We start from the raw sequence: 19000 nt of genomic DNA on the forward strand, positions 1-19000 counted from the left end.
AGTAACTATTATGCCTAAGGGGTCGGTAGTGTGTATAGTAGTACTACGTCGATTAAACTCAGAAAAAAAGGTATTTACAACGTTTTTTTAGCTTGCAGTGCTTGCAGCGTGAATTCAAGCGATACCGAGCTGTAAAAAAGAACGAAATGAATGTTCGAATTTTCGGATATTTATGTTTGGTTTATTCAAAAACAGTATTTTTGATTCTACTCGCTATTTATTTATCTATTAAAAGACCTATAGTTTCAAACTCTAACTGAACTGAAATAGATCTGAATGGCTTGCTTTTTTAAGAAAGAAGTCCAAAGAAAATATTTGTTCCTAGGCAATTATTTCCAACAGAAACTTTCTTAGGAAGCTCTCATAGCGAGTTTTATGCGATCTTTTCAATAAAGTCGTTTCATATAATATTCATTCTATAGAAAATAATATTTAAAGGATATTTTTCAAAATGTTTTTCATAAAAAAGCTAACATACTATCAAGTTATACACCGGACACAGTGACCCGTCTCAATCACATGTTACTATGTAGGACAGAAACCGGAGATATTTGATATTTTCCTCATAATATTTATTGGAACTTTCATTCTTGTATATTTTTGGTTAACATACCATTTTTTGTCAAGGAAAACAGCAGAAACCATAATATTGTATAAGAAACTATGACAAACCTTGATATGTTTACCAAGGACAGAACTGTTTATAAAATCTCTATTTACATTACGCTCTTTTGAAATACCATTAAAATCAATAGAACATTAATTTAGCTATTTATGGATATTTTCATTTTATTTATCATATTAAAGAGTCTTGGATATCAACTTAATAAATAATCGGGATGGTAAAGTAAACTAAAAATAACAGCTATTCAATGCAAGCTAATTTATAAAATCACCTTTCAACCATTTGTATGATGGTCCTATCATAATATATGTACGCTAACAATTAACATAGCTAATATGTTTTGAAATACAAAAACAAAACTTTCTGTTTGCAGCTATCAATTTACCAAAAGGCTACACTACGCCACAACCTGTATTTTAAACTACTAAAACAAAACTATTTTCTTGTAGTCTGTATTTACCAAAAGGCTATTACGAGACCACAACCTGTAGCACTTAAACGAACAAGCAGTGATACTCTTGATTTCGCTCACCGCTTTTTCAGCAGTTTTCACAAAGATCTATACACAAACTCCTTCATTTCATCTCCGTTATTTACTATTGTTTAGCTCTGAATAATTAAACAGTTGGATATACCATTTACTTGAATACAACAAAAGCATAAAGCAAATTGCACCCGTGCAAAACATTTACCTAATATAACTTTGAGATTTTTAACGTAAAAGCTACCTTATTCCTTACAGTCAAGGTGGAAATTGTAACAAAGCTGTTTTCCTGAAAACGACAGTGTCATTAAACTTTCAAAATTAAATTAGTATTGTTTTAATCTAGTCCTTATGAGTATGGATTAGGGTTGAATTTGATTTGGTAGATGTTATGTCAATGTACGTTTCGCGGTTAAGCTTATTTCTAATTATTACTATTTGTTTTCGAATGCTATTCGACTACAAAAAGTAAAATAAAAAATTCATATGAATTTTTCGATGCTAGACTAATTCCTCTTAAATATTTTGAAAAAAAAATGTCTTTTCCTGTTATTACCAATACAGTTTCAAAAAGAACCCATCTTTATAACGTCATGGCATTTTATGTTCTGAAAGAGAAATGTTTGCAGTTTTTACTTGAAAATAATTATTTACACAATTAACTAAGCATTTAAAACAATTTGCTTAACTAATGAGCTTCATAGAGAGCTTTCTGAAATCTCATATCCTTTTCACGAGTTTACTTAGTAAGGGTAAGGACGACACCTGTAAACTACGCATGCGCGGTCCAGGAGGCTGTGATTGAAATGATCCTTTGTGCACAAGGGTGGCATCCGTGGGGCCAGACGCACCCTTCGCGAGAAAACACCCCAACACGTGACTAATCGTAAGTTTTTACACTTCTTACTAATTATAATAAAGTTCTAAACAATTATAATTATTCCGAGTAATAATTAGTTCGAGAAATAATTATTTCGAGTCGAGTTTTTTGAGTAGTTTCGTTTTAAATTGTGAGCGTATGTTTGGTTGTGTTTTGTTTTCGTATTGTAACTGTTGCATTGATTTCCGTGAATTCGATGTTCGCTACTTCGATGAAATTGTTTGATTAGCCTTTTGTTTGATACAATTTGTTTGTTTTTTCAAATGTTGCGCATTTCGATTAGATTGTTTGATTGGGTACCTTTAGTCTGATACAAATTATTTGTTTTTTTAAACGTTGCGTATTGGGTATTTTCCTTATAATTAGTGTTTTTTTGTTGGCGTGTTATCATCGCAAAGAAGTTGCTGATTGAGATGCTGTTTTTCTTAAGTACTAAGTAGCCTATTCGTTTTTAGTTAATAAAAAAAACGTTTTAAATAGTTAGCAGTTATTTAAAACTAAAATTATTTATTGTGTTAACAACTATGTACAAGGCTTTATTATGTTTATGTGTTTAATTATATGTATAAAAACAAAGAGGCTACTTAGTATTTCTTATGTTATGCGTGTTTCTTTTGTTTTCTACATTTGGTTTTCCTACAGAAACAATTAAATTTTGTCTTGCTGCTTTGCATTCCTAGGCAAGACAATTAACTTTTATTTATTCAAAGATCTTTCAAGAGTAGCTTACACTTTCAATTAAAAGGCTTAAATCATTTATAATTCTTATTTATTTTTGCTACTAAACAAGCGGTATGTTTCCAGTAGAGTCCTTGTTAGAAAGTAAAGAGTTCTCTTCCGGCGGTATCTTATAAGGCGATTAGGGGATTGTCTGGGGGTGGTTGTTTACTCATGGCGTTTTTACATTGATGCTAAGATACTATGTTTATTCTTATTATGTATGTATGGGAGAAATGCATTGTGATAAAACTAGCTTAATTCTTGATTTCTTTTTACATAAATCAACGTACGTCGGGTTTTTTTTAAGTGCGATTGAATTAGTATTAACCATTATGACATAATTTATTTAACTCTTGGGTCTACCTTCGTACGGCCAGGTTCTTCCTCAAAAGTAACAAACAAAGTATATTAAACTAAAAGTAACTTTTTTCACGAATTTACTGATAGTTCAATGAATAAACAGATTTGCTTTTACTATACAAATGTCAAATAAAAGTTACTTTAGCAGTTTCTTTAGATATGTTTAAAAAACAGGCTTTTAAATATTTAGAGTTTTAGTTTTCACTGTTTCAAACCAAGTAGCTTATGCTATGGTCTATACCTATAAAGTATTTTTGAACTAATAGAGTAGTTAGAATAAATTCAATCAATCTTGATTTGAGGTCTTATTAACTCACTCACTGCAGTTCTTCTAAGAATCAAGTCTGAATCATTTTAATAGTTTTTCAGTTATGTGTCATATCCTCCCCTAATCTAATGCAGATTGGTTCAATTGGTAGCGATATTTATAACTCAGCTTGCTTCTTTCGGCAGTTCTCGTTTAGTAAATAAGGCCTTTTAAAAGCTCTTAACGGATCTTATTTTCCAAATACTCATTAACTCCATGTTGATATTATGCATTTCACAGACTTATTTCTTTTTTGCTAGTCATTCTATTCAGCCAGCGGGAAAAGCCTTTCACCATTGGGCTCTGCCATAGGGTGTAGAAAAAAATCCTTATTCAGAGGGTCTTTATCGGAAATGCCAGATCAATTTTGAATTTAAATATTCAACTATTTCGAACATAAATATTCAACCCTTCTCGAACATTAAATTTTGGTGTTTTTCTACCACTGTCGAGTTTTTGTCAATTATGTATAAAAAAGTAATTAACGGCCCTATCGCCTTTCGAAACAACTATTTTCTTCAAACTACTCGGCAGAATTACTAAACAGTAAAAGGTTGCGCCATTGGACGAAATGTTCGACCAATCAGCTTCCAATGCTGGCTTTCCACCAACTTCCTCAATCCCACGAAACCATCAATGAGCAACCTTTACAGGTTTCATTTGAGCACACGATCTACTTTTCCTCTGGCATATTGACACCAAAAATGAACAGCATCTATTGCCCTCACTCGGGCCACCCTCCGCATCACAGCACTCTAACCAATCAAAAGGTCTCCCGCGCATCAATCCCTCTTTCCTGTGGGTCGTTACATACGCTCATAAATTCTTTCTAAACCTGACAGCTTCGCGATTCACATGTATAACCATCATGTAGTCCATGCCATGTCAGTTTTGAGCCTCACAATCGCCGCAGCATGTGTGGAGGCACCACGCATCGGTAGACCGCCATATATCTGATACTTGTGTTCAAGTTTCATGAACTGTGTGTGTGTGTGTCGTGTTGTGCTTATGTGATGGTTGTGTGACTGTGTAAGTATATTTTTGATGTTTCTCTGTGGATTTGGTAGCAGATATGTTATGGTGTGTAGAAGTATAGGTAGACTTTTGGATATTTTCGCTCGAATTTGCTAAACCTGAACCCTCGGAACGCGAAATAGTGTAGCACCTAAACGAATAACGCTGTGAAAAGTGACAAATTTAAAACCCAGCCTTGAAATATGTTTTGATATTAATGCTGACTAGTTTTCCAAAGGACCAGTGATTCCGAGACGAGGATGATGGAAGTCTTTTCCAGTTGCTTTCTATAAAAGAGTTCTTCGATTGTCAAAAGTAGTATACTGTCGCATTAGTAGCAAAGCTCCGAAGTGTATTTACGAGATTTTAGGCCGTAAAATTTCGTTAACTAGCTTTTTTTAAATAACATGTTGAGGGAGGTTATTGTACAGAGTTACTCTACTCCTAATTAAAGAAGACCAAATAGGGTTTGGTTTTGAATAGACTAGGAAGAAAATATCATACCCTGGTAACAAAAGTAACAAGTGCAGCAGAATAGAGCCCGACCTCCGGAAAAGACCATTGAATAGTTTCAAATTCAAAGTATTTCCAGCGTCTACGATAGTTACTATAGAAACTAAATGTTTTTAATATCTTCTTCATGATGCTTGATATCTATATTTATACCAAAGTCTAATACCACGAGTGCATTTCAAAGAGAAAAACTTAAATTCCAGTAATCAGTTGCGGGGGTGTAATGAAAGCGTAAAGGAAAATTGAAAAGCGTATTTTACTGATTATAAAGAGAGAATGTATTCTTTCTAGATATGAATGAATAATATAGAGTGGGTCAAAGAACTTCTATAAGCTTTAGTATTTTAAAAAGAAGAACTTAATTTTGGGTAATTTTATACCATTTTGGAGGACCAATTTACCAGCTACTCGACAAATCTCAATGCTTTAAACGGGAATTGAACCCTCTCATGGTCCAACTCACAGGAGTTATTATACGGGTGTCATCGATTAGGGACGTCTGGTATGCCCTTGGCTTGCGAAATCTAATTGATAGAGTATTTCCGGGTTACTTAAATAATCAGTATTACGATTTTCTTTAATTTCGTATTAGGGATACCGTTTGGTGGATAGCTTTCTAAATATACCTTTGCGACCAGTGATAGGTAGTTTGGAGTATAAAACAGAGTTAAATGGAAAATCAGCAATATTCCGGAAAAGTTTTCCAATTCTACTGAAGTGTCTTTGGGAAATTCAACGGCTGCTCATAATTTAGTGGTAATATTTTTACCTTCTATTACACGTTACTCTAAAGCAGCAGTGACAGATTTCAAATTATATCTTTTGTTATTAAATATTGTAAAAACATACGAAAAAATGTACTGCGATATATCATCTCAGTACGTTTTGTGATTGGGACTACTAGTTGTTATTTAATGGTCGTTCGACGGTCGGTTCTAACGAGTGGTTATTCTATCAGCGCAATTGACTACGATCCGTCGGTATACCTTTACAAATAGCTCTGTGATTAAAACTTATATGGACTGCAATAGTTCGTGTATTAATGTCAAGTTCAAAGAACTTTTATTTGGAGATTATTATTCAGTACTGAAATTGTGGAGTAAGGATTTTGTTTGTTTTGTGTTAGTTGATGTTGCAAGTAGGTACGGGCAGGTTGTTGGTTTTTGTGTATTGTGATAATTTGTGAATAGTTTATATAGTGTCAGGTTGCTACGTTTAGACTATTTAACTTAAAAAAATAGCAGTAGGTAGTATAGAAATTGGTCTAATGAATTGTAAAAGATTAGTTTTATTGTGCTTTAAAGTGTGGTGATAGAAATTTTGGCTTAGCTGTTAATTTAGTATTGGGTCTTGTATTAAGTGTTATATGTTTAGTTGAAATATCAGTATTGCTATTTGGTTTCTAAATAAATAATTATGCTTACATAATGTTAACTCCTGTTAACAAATACTTATATGCATATTAGTCAAGCTGCAGTCTGCAGTAAGGTTTGTCTATACGCAGCAACTTAAGTTTTCGTTTCAGAAATAGAAGTCAGATTTCTAAGCAGAAAATAATAAAAAAATGTCTGCATTATCTAACTATATTATATGATTCATACAAATAAAGAATTAGATACATATTTATATTCTTGTACTCACATTTTTACTCTGATTTCATTTTCCGAACCTACAGATAGAGAAGTAGAGACATATTCTTGTGCTTACATTATTACAAAGCTCTGATTTTCCAGCATCAGTAAACCTACTACTATAGCATCGTATCACAAATAGCATCCTCGACATGTAAATATATTTGTTTATGTATATTTTACGGTGATACCTCGTAAACCTGGCTTTACATCTCGTAGAGGTTACGGAGAAACGTAGACGAATATTTTAGAGGAGAATATCCTTGCATTGATACCACATAGTAAGATACTAAAGTTATGTATTTGATACATAATTTTCGTACTAACCGCTTTAAAAACGTCTTTATTATGAATAATATCTGGCTAATATAATACATAAATTCAATTTTGCGATTCTTATGAACTGTCTATGCATTTGATTTGAAGACATGCTACTGGATAGCCCTAGGAAGAGGTCAGTAGGCAGACAACAGGCATAATTTTATAATTATATCTTGCTTCATTCGCTAGCAATCTTGGTTGCCGTGTATAGATATCAACAATTTCAAGGCCCGTAAGGACTACTGGTTTATTTGGCGGAATAGAAAAAAAAATGTATAAGATTTTTCTTTGCTTAAACTGTTGAAAATTTACGGCCACTCAACCATACCTTATAATCGATTTATAAGAATAAATGAAAACGTTTTAACCGGAACAATGCTCTCTTGTTGCAGGTACAAAATTGGCGGCAATCCCAATCTAGTCTACGTACTTTAACGAAAATGTTAATTCAGTTTCCCTAAACATAGAATAGAACAGTGTGGGAAAGAGACAACTAGTCGGTTCACGTGCTGTTAGAGAGAGAAAAAAGAAAAAACAAAAGAAATGGATTCGAAAAACGACGGACGTACTGATGAGATCGAACTTAGCACTCAAGGAACAAGCAAACCCGGGTAAGTAGAAGTGCATTCAAAGTACGGCTTTAAGATGGAAAGCTTTACCTTTTAGTATACCATTTTTTTTCCATTTTATTTAATATTGTCGTATAATCATTAACTATTGCAAAGCAAAACTGCTAGAATTGAATGACAATCACGATTTAGTCTCGCTAATACTAATTTATAATGAACCCTGCAAAGTTAATACTACTGGCCAATACAATTTTTAATATGTTACAACTCTTTACTCGAAGGTTCAATACAAAATGTGTAATTTTCTAAGGATATGATCTAAAATTTAATACATAGTAACAGCATAATTTAAACGTTAAATAACGAATATTACAATTAAAACAGAAGTAGGTAGAGGGCCTCCGCATGTTTAGTGTTTTAGACCCAATATGTTAACCAAAACCGTCAATGTTTGTTTCAAAGTCATCATCATTTAGACTCATTACATTTGAGAGAGGTCCTTAAATTCTGTGTAATGAGCCTGAAAGGGTCTTAAAGGGTATTGTTTCCGTATCTTAAGATGTTTGGAGTAGATATCTAGAAGATAATACTGCCAAGTAAGCAAGTTAAATAATCTGAAAGCTGTTGTAGCTAAACATTATTTCTTATTAGAGGATTAAGAAAATTTTATTTCAACTTTAAAAGTAAAAGGAAAGTTTAATGTATGTAACAATAATAAGTAGTAATCTAATTAATTAATGACGTGTACTTTTGTTTTCGCCATAACTTCGATTGAACTATTTAAAAATAATTCAATATATAATAGAACAATACTAGATAGATAGAAATATCTGCAGAGTGATTCTCCACAATTTGTATCGAGAATTTGACATTTAAAATGTACTGTAAAAATAGTTTCTACGACGTCCTCTAGAGACGCCAATCAGATTTTCATACATTTTTTTTGATAGCTAACCGGTTGTCAATTCTCGATATTATTACTTAATTCTATTTTGAGTTGTCCCGTTTTATAGATACCATATATTCTAACAAGATCAAGCATTTCCTTAAACTTAAGGTAGGTCAAGGAAGCTCATAGAACCAAAATTACTTTATATCTTTTACAGCGATGTGGCAACAAAATCCGACCTTCCCGAAAGAGGCTCCTGGGCCAGTAAGCTGGACTTCATTCTCTCCGTCATCGGTCTAGCCATCGGTCTCGGGAATGTTTGGCGGTTCCCTTACCTCTGCTACAAAAATGGCGGCGGTGCCTTCCTCATTCCTTACTTCCTCACGCTCATCCTGGCCGGTATACCGATGTTCTTCATGGAGCTGGCTATGGGACAGATGCTTACCATCGGCGGTTTGGGCGTGTTTAAGATTGCACCTATTTTCAAAGGTATGGACAATGCAGTATGATGATAAAATAATTTGACGAATATTAGTTCATAGGTAATGTAAATTTTTGAAGTTATTGGATGAAAAGGAGAAGATGATGATATTGCTGGCATATTCTTCTTTTGTTCCGAGATGATACTAATATCATAATTTGATGACATTCCGATTATTTGAACTCGTGGTCGAAGGTTCAAATCTTTTATTATTAATAATTAACCTGATTTCTGTGTTGTAACAATATTAAATGTTTGTCCTACCAGTCTTTATTAACAAAAGTCATAGTGAGACCAAAATTAATTAAGTTTTTATGCACGGAATGAGCTACCTTTGCAATAAAACCAAATGGTAAATGTCGTAATGAAACATTTATAAAATTCCTTCTGAAGAATTTTTCTGGTTGAACGGTCCGAATATTCCGTGGTTCTTTGACAATGGTCCCGACACTCCCGACTGTCATAATCGGGATTATTACTGAACACAAATGAAAAGAGGGTCCTACAAATCTACACCTTTGTTTAAGAAACAATTGATTTGCACCATTTTAGGGTAGATTTTAATGTTTTAAATGGAGTTTTGTTCCTGAAATTATAACACTTTTTCCTCTTCCTCAATTATATCGTACTTATACATAAAATGGTTTTCTTCGTTTAACTAGTCTTTAAATTCGTTTGATATTAACTTAAAGAAAGTTCCAGAATTTACGAATCAAGAATCCGCGAAGTTTATTTTGCTTATTCCAACACAAATTGTTGAATTTGTAAAAAGTTAAGAAGTAACTTTTAATCTAAATCTATTTTACGCAATGTTTAGCGTACTATACTACAATCACGTCTTATTTTTTTCTCTCACACTTTATTTATCATGAACCCTGCAGTTATCCTAGCTGCAGCTTGTTCTTAATATAATGGTAGCCTTCTATCGTGTCAATGTACAAAATTGTTATTATTTTCACCCAGGCATCGGTTACGCGGCTGCTGTGATGTCATGCTGGATGAACGTCTACTACATCGTGATTCTTGCGTGGGCCATCTTCTATTTCTTCATGTCTATGAGATCAGGTAACAGCTTAATATTCAAAGAAAAAATTATATTATTTGATTGATATTATTACTAGAAAAATAAGTAACAGTATCTCAAAATTAATGCGAATTTAAAACTGACTAGTGTAAGACCAAGTAAAAAAAACAACCAGTAACAGCTAGAAGTAGAAAGCTTTTATAAGTTCTCCTATGTCTTCAGACTAGTCTAGTCTTCTGCAAAACCAGGCATACTAAGATGAATATGCAAAAACAACACTAGGAATTAAATTGAAAACATTAAAAAACCTTATTCTTAAAAGCACTTGAATATTTTTCAACCATATTTCTTTAACTTGTCAGACTTGCCGTGGCGAAACTGCGACAACTACTGGAACACGGCAACATGCGTGAACCCCTACGACAGGAAGAACCTGACCTGCTGGTCTTCGATGGCAGACATGAGCACCTACTGCTCGCTCAACGGCAAGAACATCAGCAAGGCTGTACTCTCCGACCCTGTCAAGGAATTCTGGGAGTAAGTGAAATGATGAAAATGAACAATGACATAAAAATAACTATATTTTTATGCGCATTCTTACAAATTTATTTGTTTTTTTGGTGCTTAAGGGCCAAGTTATTAGCAGTCTCTTCTCTACTTACATGATTAATATATTTTAGAACATCTAATCTATTTCAAAATTACAATTCTACGTAACTAAAATTTATACTTTTTTGTATATAGTGGTGGTACTAATTCAATTATAATATCTTTAAACATAATCTTCCGTTCAAAATATCTCGATTTGCTGATTGCACATTACAACATCATTAACTAAAACGTATCTTTTAATAGTATCACATCGTGAGAGTACTTAGTTAACGAGGTTCATTACTATTGACAGCCGCAGGTGAATGAACACTCATTTACTTTTAATGAGATAGGAAACCATCTTTCTTTATTGAAGAAGATTAATGATTTAGATGAGTTTGGATCGGTTTGTATTACAAATTCTGTTGAGGAGAATTTAAATGGGGAAAAGCTTTAACATAAAGTTAACCTAAAGCTAGCTATATAGAGCAGTATTGTAAGTAATAAAAAATAAATACTAATATTAGGGAACAATAATTATGTAACCATATGGGAGAGGCTGGCTTTTTTGTATTCTTTAAATTCGTATAAAACTTATATGGCAAAGGGATTTTTTAAAATAATAATATTATTATTGTGTAATTCAGACACTCTAATGCTTTTGAGGGCTGGAACGAAAAAAATAATATTGAATTCGATCACTAAATTTTGAGCCAAGTCACATCATATTTTTTGTGGCTTTAATTTTATAAGAACATCTACAAGAGACATATAACGATTATTTTTTTCTTAGACGTCGTGCCCTCCAAATCTCGAGCGGCATCGAGCACATCGGCAACATTCGCTGGGAGCTGGCGGGGACCCTGCTGCTGGTGTGGGTGCTGTGCTACTTCTGCATCTGGAAGGGAGTCAGGTGGACCGGCAAGGTTGTCTACTTCACCGCACTGTTCCCTTACTTCTTGTTGACTGTGCTGCTCATCAGAGGTAAGACTTCGATTATGGCTATTAAAGATAACATTTTAAACTTAAATAGAAATATGTCTGTGATCGACCTATTGTACTTTAGCGCAATTTTACAGTCAGAACGACTAGCGAGCGTTTGACATCCAACATTAACTACCTGAATGTAATAATTATTTCAAAACACTGGTGGCGGCGATCAATTTTTAATTTAAAAGATAGTTGTCTATAATTATGTAATTAACTTAAATACTAGAAGAACGTAGAAGGGAAGGGTAAGAAAAACCTATTAATTTGTCATGGAATTTTAGGAATCACGCTGCCCGGTGCGATGCAAGGTATCAAGTTCTACGTAATGCCGAACATGTCGAAGCTGCTGGAGTCAGAAGTATGGATCGATGCTGTCACACAGATCTTCTTCTCTTACGGTCTTGGTTTGGGCACGCTCGTGGCGCTTGGAAGCTACAACAAGTTCACTAACAATGTGTACAAGTGAGTAACATGACAGTGAAATAACAGCTGAATATTGAAAAATAACTTAATTTTGGGTGGGGGCCAAAACTATGTCCTTAGATACAATATCTTCTGTTATCAAGAATATGTTTTTTTTCTCTGATACACATTCTTTAGTGGGGTTCAGCTAACGTTCTTTACTTGTCATAGTAAAACAGTAAAAGCAATCAGAAGTAGCAGTTCAAATAGCTACATTTAGGGTGTTAACTTGGAAATTAATTTGGCCTAGATTTTGAATATTATTCACACAAATAACAAATTAAACAAACATTTTACTTTCCTTTGTTTAACTAAGGCTTTGGTTTGCAGGGACGCGTTGATTGTGTGTTCAGTAAATTCAAGTACGTCAATGTTTGCTGGGTTTGTCATCTTCTCCGTGGTCGGCTTCATGGCTCACGAGCAACAACGACCGGTTGCTGAAGTGGCTGCCTCAGGTATGTTATATAATAGCGTTATATAATATTCATTCAGAAAAGCTTAATGTTAGAGTTCGTTCTGGCTTGGATTTTCACGAAAGGGTAGCTGATCTTTCTATTGTTTACATATTATATTTGTGTTTCGAAATACTTTTAACAAAGTGGTAACTCTTGTCTCTTATATAAAAAATATTGATAACATTTATCAAGAGTCTGATATAATATGTACCTTCTTACTCGTATAAAACACAATTTCGTCAAACTACCAAACATTTAATTTTCGTCTTACACAAAAAAAAGGTTGTGCACCGTCATTATACCGTACAAAGTTCATTTCTTTGATCAGTATTCAAAAATAATTTTATTCCTAGAAGCAGACAAAGTATTTATTCTATCGTTTTTTGTTTCGCAGGTCCTGGGTTAGCCTTCTTAGCGTATCCATCAGCCGTGCTCCAGTTACCAGGCGCCTCACTCTGGTCATGTCTGTTCTTCTTCATGCTGCTACTCATCGGTCTGGACAGTCAGTTCTGCACCATGGAAGGCTTCATCACGGCTGTCATTGACGAGTGGCCCAAGCTCCTCAGGCGAAGGAAGGAAATATTCATCGCTATTACCTGCGTTATTTCTTACTTGGTTGGGCTTTCGTGTATTTCTGAGGTAAGTTAAAAAAAAATATCCCTTATTGCAACATTGCTGTCAAATCAACGATAAACGATTACAATTTTAATGTGACTCAAATTTTAATAAATTTGAGCTTGGTTTTTAAATTTTATCAGTCGAAATAATTAAGCCAAAATTCGCTATATAACAAAAAGACAATCATTTTCAATGTCGGGAACGAAATATATCTTGAAAGCTAACTTTTATTTCTTATCACTTAGTAGTTGACCAATTGGTACGTTTCATAATTTATAACTTGGTCATTCTCCTATTTAAAAGCAATTCGATCGGTTTTTATACTGATTTTATATGCGTGTATTTTCTTTCCCAGGGTGGTATGTACGTGTTCCAAATCCTCGACTCGTACGCGGTCTCTGGCTTCTGCTTGCTGTTCCTGATCTTCTTCGAGTGCGTCTCCATATCCTGGGCGTTCGGCGTGAACCGGTTCTATGATGGCATCAAGGAGATGATCGGATATTACCCCACTATTTGGTGGAAGTTTTGCTGGGTCGGATTCACGCCTGCTATTTGCATTGTAAGTATACCACAGATTATTAGTAAGCTTCGTTTTGTGAAGATCATTTTGTTGCAGATGACATTTTTTTTATGTAACAGTATCTAATTTTACTTGGTTATTAATTTTGACATCGCTTTTATAATCAAGAAATGGTAGGATCGTAGCTCTATTGTACTACGGACCAGAGCCCACTTCTGAGTCGATCCTTTAAGCGCAGCTGGAGCAAAGTGTATTTATTTTGTTTTGTCATAAACGAGAACCAATCGATATTAAACATTTGAGTTCTTAATTTTATATACAGTGAAATGTTTCATAAAATGTACATAATAGGTATATGAATAAAATTATTACTAAAGCCACCTTTCATCGTTCACAGAGCGTATTCATCTTCAACTTGGTGCAATGGAAGCCGATCAAGTACATGAACTACGAGTACCCGTGGTGGTCTCACGCGTTCGGCTGGTTCACCGCCCTGTCCTCCATGCTGTGCATCCCTGGGTACATGGTCTACTTGTGGCGTGTCACTCCTGGCACTTGGCAAGAGGTGGGTCTAACTTAATTCTTCTTTCAATTTGTACTTGAAGCATTTTATAGCTTGAGGATAGCACTCTTGTACAACCATCTGGTATTTGTTGTTACCCTGGTTCTCTAAATGGTATATTACGTTTTTGTTTTGTTCTTAGGCTTAATCATTAATCACTTATCTGTACTATAAGATCTATAAGATAACGATATTCTTGTAGTGTAATAAAACCGCACTCTGGTAATTTTAACTTCCATCTTATTCAATATTCAATGCCGTCAATCAACATTTTAATCTTATTTACTGCAAAAGCCCTTCTTGAGGTACATGATCTTTAAGAAATTATCCAACCCAATGGCTTTTTCTTCCAGAAATTCCACAAGATCGTGCGCATCCCAGAAGACGTTCCATCATTGAGGACCAAGATGCAGGCGGAGGAGCAGGCGAAGCACGCGCAGCCTTAACTCCTCAACCATTTACCATCAGACCACCACGATCTCAACACTACATTAGATTCGGAGTATAGATCACTTCTGTTTGGTTAACATTAAGTATTCGAAAATGATCAGTTTTAAATAGTTAATAGTCTCAATGCGGCACTGCACTTGAAGTACTAACACGAACGTTATTGGGAACCCAAAAAAAATCTATAAAATTCCAGTTATCAAATTTCTTGGATGAGGGATTCTCATTGAATGTGAAGATATTTTAATTTTAACCAAAAAGAAGTCCAGTGGTGTAACAATGTGTATCAAATTCTAAACGATCACGCACAATTTATGCTATCCTATATGCCAAAATATAAATGTGCCAATATATCAAATTATATTTAAAAATATATACATTATTATTTCAATGTATTTAAAATGTAGTCGTATTTAAAAAATGTATTTAAATTGTATTTATTAAATAATTATTAGAATAATTTGATGACTTTCCGTTTGCTGTGCGTCGCGACTCGTTCACGTACGTTCATTTGTACGATAATATTAATTATATTTAATTTTTAAGTAAACGGTACCTACCTATATTAAAATGTTATCTATCTATTCGTCTTCCATATAACAGAATTAGATTTTATTGTTATTATATTAAATGTTTATGTTATATTGACTAAAATCTAGCGTTTAAACAAAATTTGTAATAAATAAAATATATTTGGAAAATAGATTTTGTGAAAACATGTCAATTACTACTATCTATTTTTGTCTTTTTATCATGAATACAACGAATAACGGCTTATTCCAACAAACACTAGGTTTTAGTCACAACTTCTAAGAATTTTAATTTATCTATTATTATGGTTATAAATAAGTAGATGTTTTATAATTATCCTTAAAGGAATTAAGTGTTAGTTTTGATGTTTAGAGTAGATTTAAGAGTTTAAAATGCGCCACGGGACGCGTCATTTTTGAATCTAAATGGTGTTTTATTGAAAAAATAAGATTCCGATTGTTATTCAATTAATGCATTTAATCTTATATTTTAAAGGCCTATTATAATTAAGTATTTTTGTTGTATTTTTTAATTTTAGTTTTTATTAAGTTTTAAATATACATTTCGCTTATTGTTTTGGTTAACCAGCTTTAAAACAAAGTATCAAAATACAATTTTATTTAGTTTTAAATGTATATTAATCGTTATATTAAATGTCTACTTCGGAGTCGTTGAGACCTAATATAATATAGAAAATATGAAGCCTCTGTGTTCCAGCTGAGACCAAAGAAACTATATAAAACTATACTTACCAAAAACATTTCTAATATATACTGTAGATTTTATAAAAATATTAAAATACTCTATTTTAACATTCTTGAGATCACATACTTTACTGTACCAAAAAATCTACGCAAAATTTTTCGAAAATATTAAAAATATATCTACTTTGAGAATTGCCTAATCTATGAAATTTACTAATCGTGTTCAAAAACATATAACCCTCTATATGTCTATTCGTATTGTCAATTTCTATAATATTTATTAAATATATTAGCAAATATTGTAGCTCATTTATATAAAGTATACATTTTTATAAATATAAGACAATATAGTAAGAATTATAATGTTTAATCTTATAATTTTATTACCGTTTATCTTTGTAGTGTTTGAAGAAATACTTATATCTTAAGTAAATTAAATATATATTAGTATAAGATACTCGTAGCCAGATTTTGATGTTGTTATAATTTTACGAGTGAGTGAGAAACGCGGGTGTAAGTAGATCAATTTTGAAGTATTTTAAACTTAGATATTAGACACTGTATTTAACTATTCATTATAATAAATTACAATTATTTTCCTTTATAATTTTTATTTCCTTTATCTACAAATGGATAGAAACTTCAATCATAAACTTAGCAAAGAAAGTTTATACAGAATTTTGTCAAAAAAAATTTCAAGATATTATTTTGTTTATATGTATGTTCAGTGTCTAATATTTATTGCAATTGCGTGTCTAAAATGTGCTTCCAAGTATATAAAAAATAAAAATGTATTATAATTTAGATTTTAACTTTATTGATACCCAATGTACTTTACAAAATATTGATTACTATGTTGTATAATCGTAATTTACTCGTTTTGTTTTAAGGTGACTGACAGACGAACTTTTCAAATAAGTAATTGATTGTGTCAATTCAGCAGTACATAGAAATATTTTACAATAATATACTGTAATTTCTTGCCGGTTATTGTTTCATAATAATATTAAATCAAATATATTCCATGATAAAATTGTCTAAAAAAATATTGGAAGTGTTAAAATCATAGTTAATTTATATTTTAAAGAAACTACTGTAAAACTAAATATTATGAAAATTCCACATATCCGTTGTTAGTCGGTTTTAAAATTTATTTTTAAATCTCTAAACTTATGTAATGTAGTTTAAATCGCTGAAATATTTATTTAATTAAATAGTGGAAAAAAGAATATTGTTTTATTTATTTCCTTGCACTTATTTTGTACACATAATTTGAGAGCTTTTACAAATGTATAGAAATGTACACTAACATTTACGTAATTACCAAGTTTCTTATTTTTTATAGATTACCTACTGTCCTACTGCAGGGCAAGTGTCTCCTTCCAAACGAGGGGGAGGGGTTAAGCCTTAAGTCCACAACGCTGGCCAAGTGCGAGTTGGGACTTGGCATGCCTTCAATAAATATATTAAACAAGTTAGGTGTGCAACGTCGCACTATTTCACGCATCGTCCCAGGCGGCACATATCGCAGGACATTTTGTCTTCTCTAGTATATAAGTTGCATAATTCGTTTTGTATTATATATAATATACCAGATAACCTTTTTTCCAACTATCTTGGAGTCAGCTTCCAGTCTCACCAAATGCTTTTATATTTTACAGTCAAAGATCTTTGAAAATGACAGTCGGTACCCACAATTTACCATGCTTTCCGAAACGCGGAGAAGCTTGGAATGTATGAGACGATCACCCATCCACAAAACAACCACGGAAAGCTAAGCTTATCCTCTCGATCCGCGCGGCTGTTGTTGTCATCTTGTATTATATCATCGACCCATAACCCGTCTGGGTTTGTGTGTCAAGTATAAACGTGACATGTTAATTAATATCGTACTATTTGATCGAATCATTACGACTTTACTTAGTGACAATTTGACACTTGATTGTAAATTGAATGTCTGTTTAAGGTAGTTTCACAAACTGGCAAATTTGGATTTTTGCACAATTTGAAAAACGTAATTTAAGTCATATTTATGTTGAATCGAGTCGAGATTAGGCTGAAAAGGCCATAGGTTAATCACAGGACAACTACGATTGCGAATAGTAGGTACTTCATGAAGAGCGGGCTGATCCTTACATACAACCTACCCAAATATGATACCTAAAGATGACATGAAAGGATTTGCTTCTATGGTCGAATCCAGCCCTACCCGAATATTAAAAAAAATACATAAATGGAAAATGGGATCAGCCAATGTTTGTCCAGTGCACAGACGCTGGACAGCTGGTCAGGCGGTCGGACGGACGGAGAAACAGGGTTCCATTTTTACCTTTTTAGTACATAATCCTAAAAAGTAAAGGTTTTTAGAAGTAGCCTTTTAAGCCGGGCGAAGTCAGTGCGGTCCGCTAGTGCTCTATCAACGAGTCTATATGAAAAGACCTTAAGTTCGTAGATATGATGTAACCGCGTGGGTACAGCCTTGATGGCTAGATTACGAAATTAATAACTTTATTTACGGCTTAGCAGTAAAACAGGCGAAATGTGTAGGCGGCATTCTTGTTTTTTAAGATAAATTGTTCATGTATATGGACATAATAATAGGCCTGTTTCTATGCCAACTTTTGAAAGGTAAGGGCCACATGGTTTGACCAATGAAGTTACAATTATGGTACTGCTAATTAGTTCCACGGGTATTTAATTTTTTGCGATCGATTGCGAAATTTCATGCCTTTGCTTTGTGCCTCTAATTTGGGCATAAAAATATGGTATTAAAATTGTGCGATGATTTTCTTTTGATCTTAAAATTGCTCGGTAAATGGCTTTCTCTGCTTAGTACTATTGTATTATATGCTTATTGACATTCTTCAAATTTAGATTCTTCAAGAATAATAATTTCGGACGTATAAAAATACATCCAAAAGTTCTGGGGTTCTCAATATGTGAAAAATGTAAAGTTTATTTTTATTTTTTGTAGGTATTTTATATCAAAAACTTATACAATATTACGAGATGATCGCCGCTATGAAGACTCATTTGGTATTTCAGTGTAGTATTATTATAACCTTTGTAGTAATGTAGAGGACACGAGGATGTAAGGCTGTGTTCGTATGAAGCAGCATAAACGCAAATTGTATAAGACCTGCGTTCGATTTCCGAGCGTAGAAAATAGCTTCAAAATTAAATCCTATTCTAAAATATAGCACTAATGAATGACCTTTTACTCGTCCCGGGTCTCCTCTTAATCCTAGAAAGTTGTTCAAGCCCGGAATCAAACCCTCGACGTGGCCTCTAGAGTGAAAAAC

At 33.1% G+C, this 19000-nt stretch overlaps 1 protein-coding gene across 2 annotated transcripts; it reads left to right on the forward strand.

Moving 5' to 3' along the window:
* Nucleotides 1-1931: 1931 nt before the first annotated feature.
* Gat (sodium- and chloride-dependent GABA transporter) lies at nt 1932-16927 on the forward strand. Of its 2 annotated transcripts, none has more exons than XM_076131097.1 (12): nt 1932-1995; nt 7248-7466; nt 8531-8802; nt 9758-9859; nt 10181-10355; nt 11203-11393; nt 11681-11861; nt 12192-12316; nt 12711-12955; nt 13290-13493; nt 13852-14019; nt 14370-16927. In XM_076131097.1, exons 2-12 carry the CDS (start codon nt 7399-7401, stop codon nt 14460-14462), a joined length of 1824 nt encoding a protein of 607 aa, XP_075987212.1. In that variant the 5' UTR covers nt 1932-1995; nt 7248-7398; the 3' UTR covers nt 14463-16927. The 2 variants fall into 2 exon arrangements, with proteins under 2 accessions (XP_075987212.1, XP_075987211.1); XM_076131096.1 differs by lacking the exon at nt 1932-1995 and adding an exon at nt 4221-4405.
* The last annotated feature ends 2073 nt before the right edge of the window (nt 16928-19000 follow it).

The sequence above is a fragment of the Anticarsia gemmatalis genome, chromosome 25, assembly GCF_050436995.1.
Source record: "Anticarsia gemmatalis isolate Benzon Research Colony breed Stoneville strain chromosome 25, ilAntGemm2 primary, whole genome shotgun sequence".
Lineage (NCBI taxonomy): Eukaryota > Metazoa > Arthropoda > Insecta > Lepidoptera > Erebidae > Anticarsia > Anticarsia gemmatalis.

Bases quoted from the DNA above. Each gene is read 5' to 3' on its own strand.
- Gat (XM_076131097.1), top strand. From the start codon at position 7,399: ATGGATTCGAAAAACGACGGACGTACTGATGAGATCGAACTTAGCACT. The intron at 10,356-11,202 runs GTAAGTGAAATG...TTTTTTTCTTAG, and splicing joins CCTGTCAAGGAATTCTGGGA to ACGTCGTGCCCTCCAAATCT. The intron at 14,020-14,369 runs GTGGGTCTAACT...TTTTTCTTCCAG, and splicing joins CTCCTGGCACTTGGCAAGAG to AAATTCCACAAGATCGTGCG.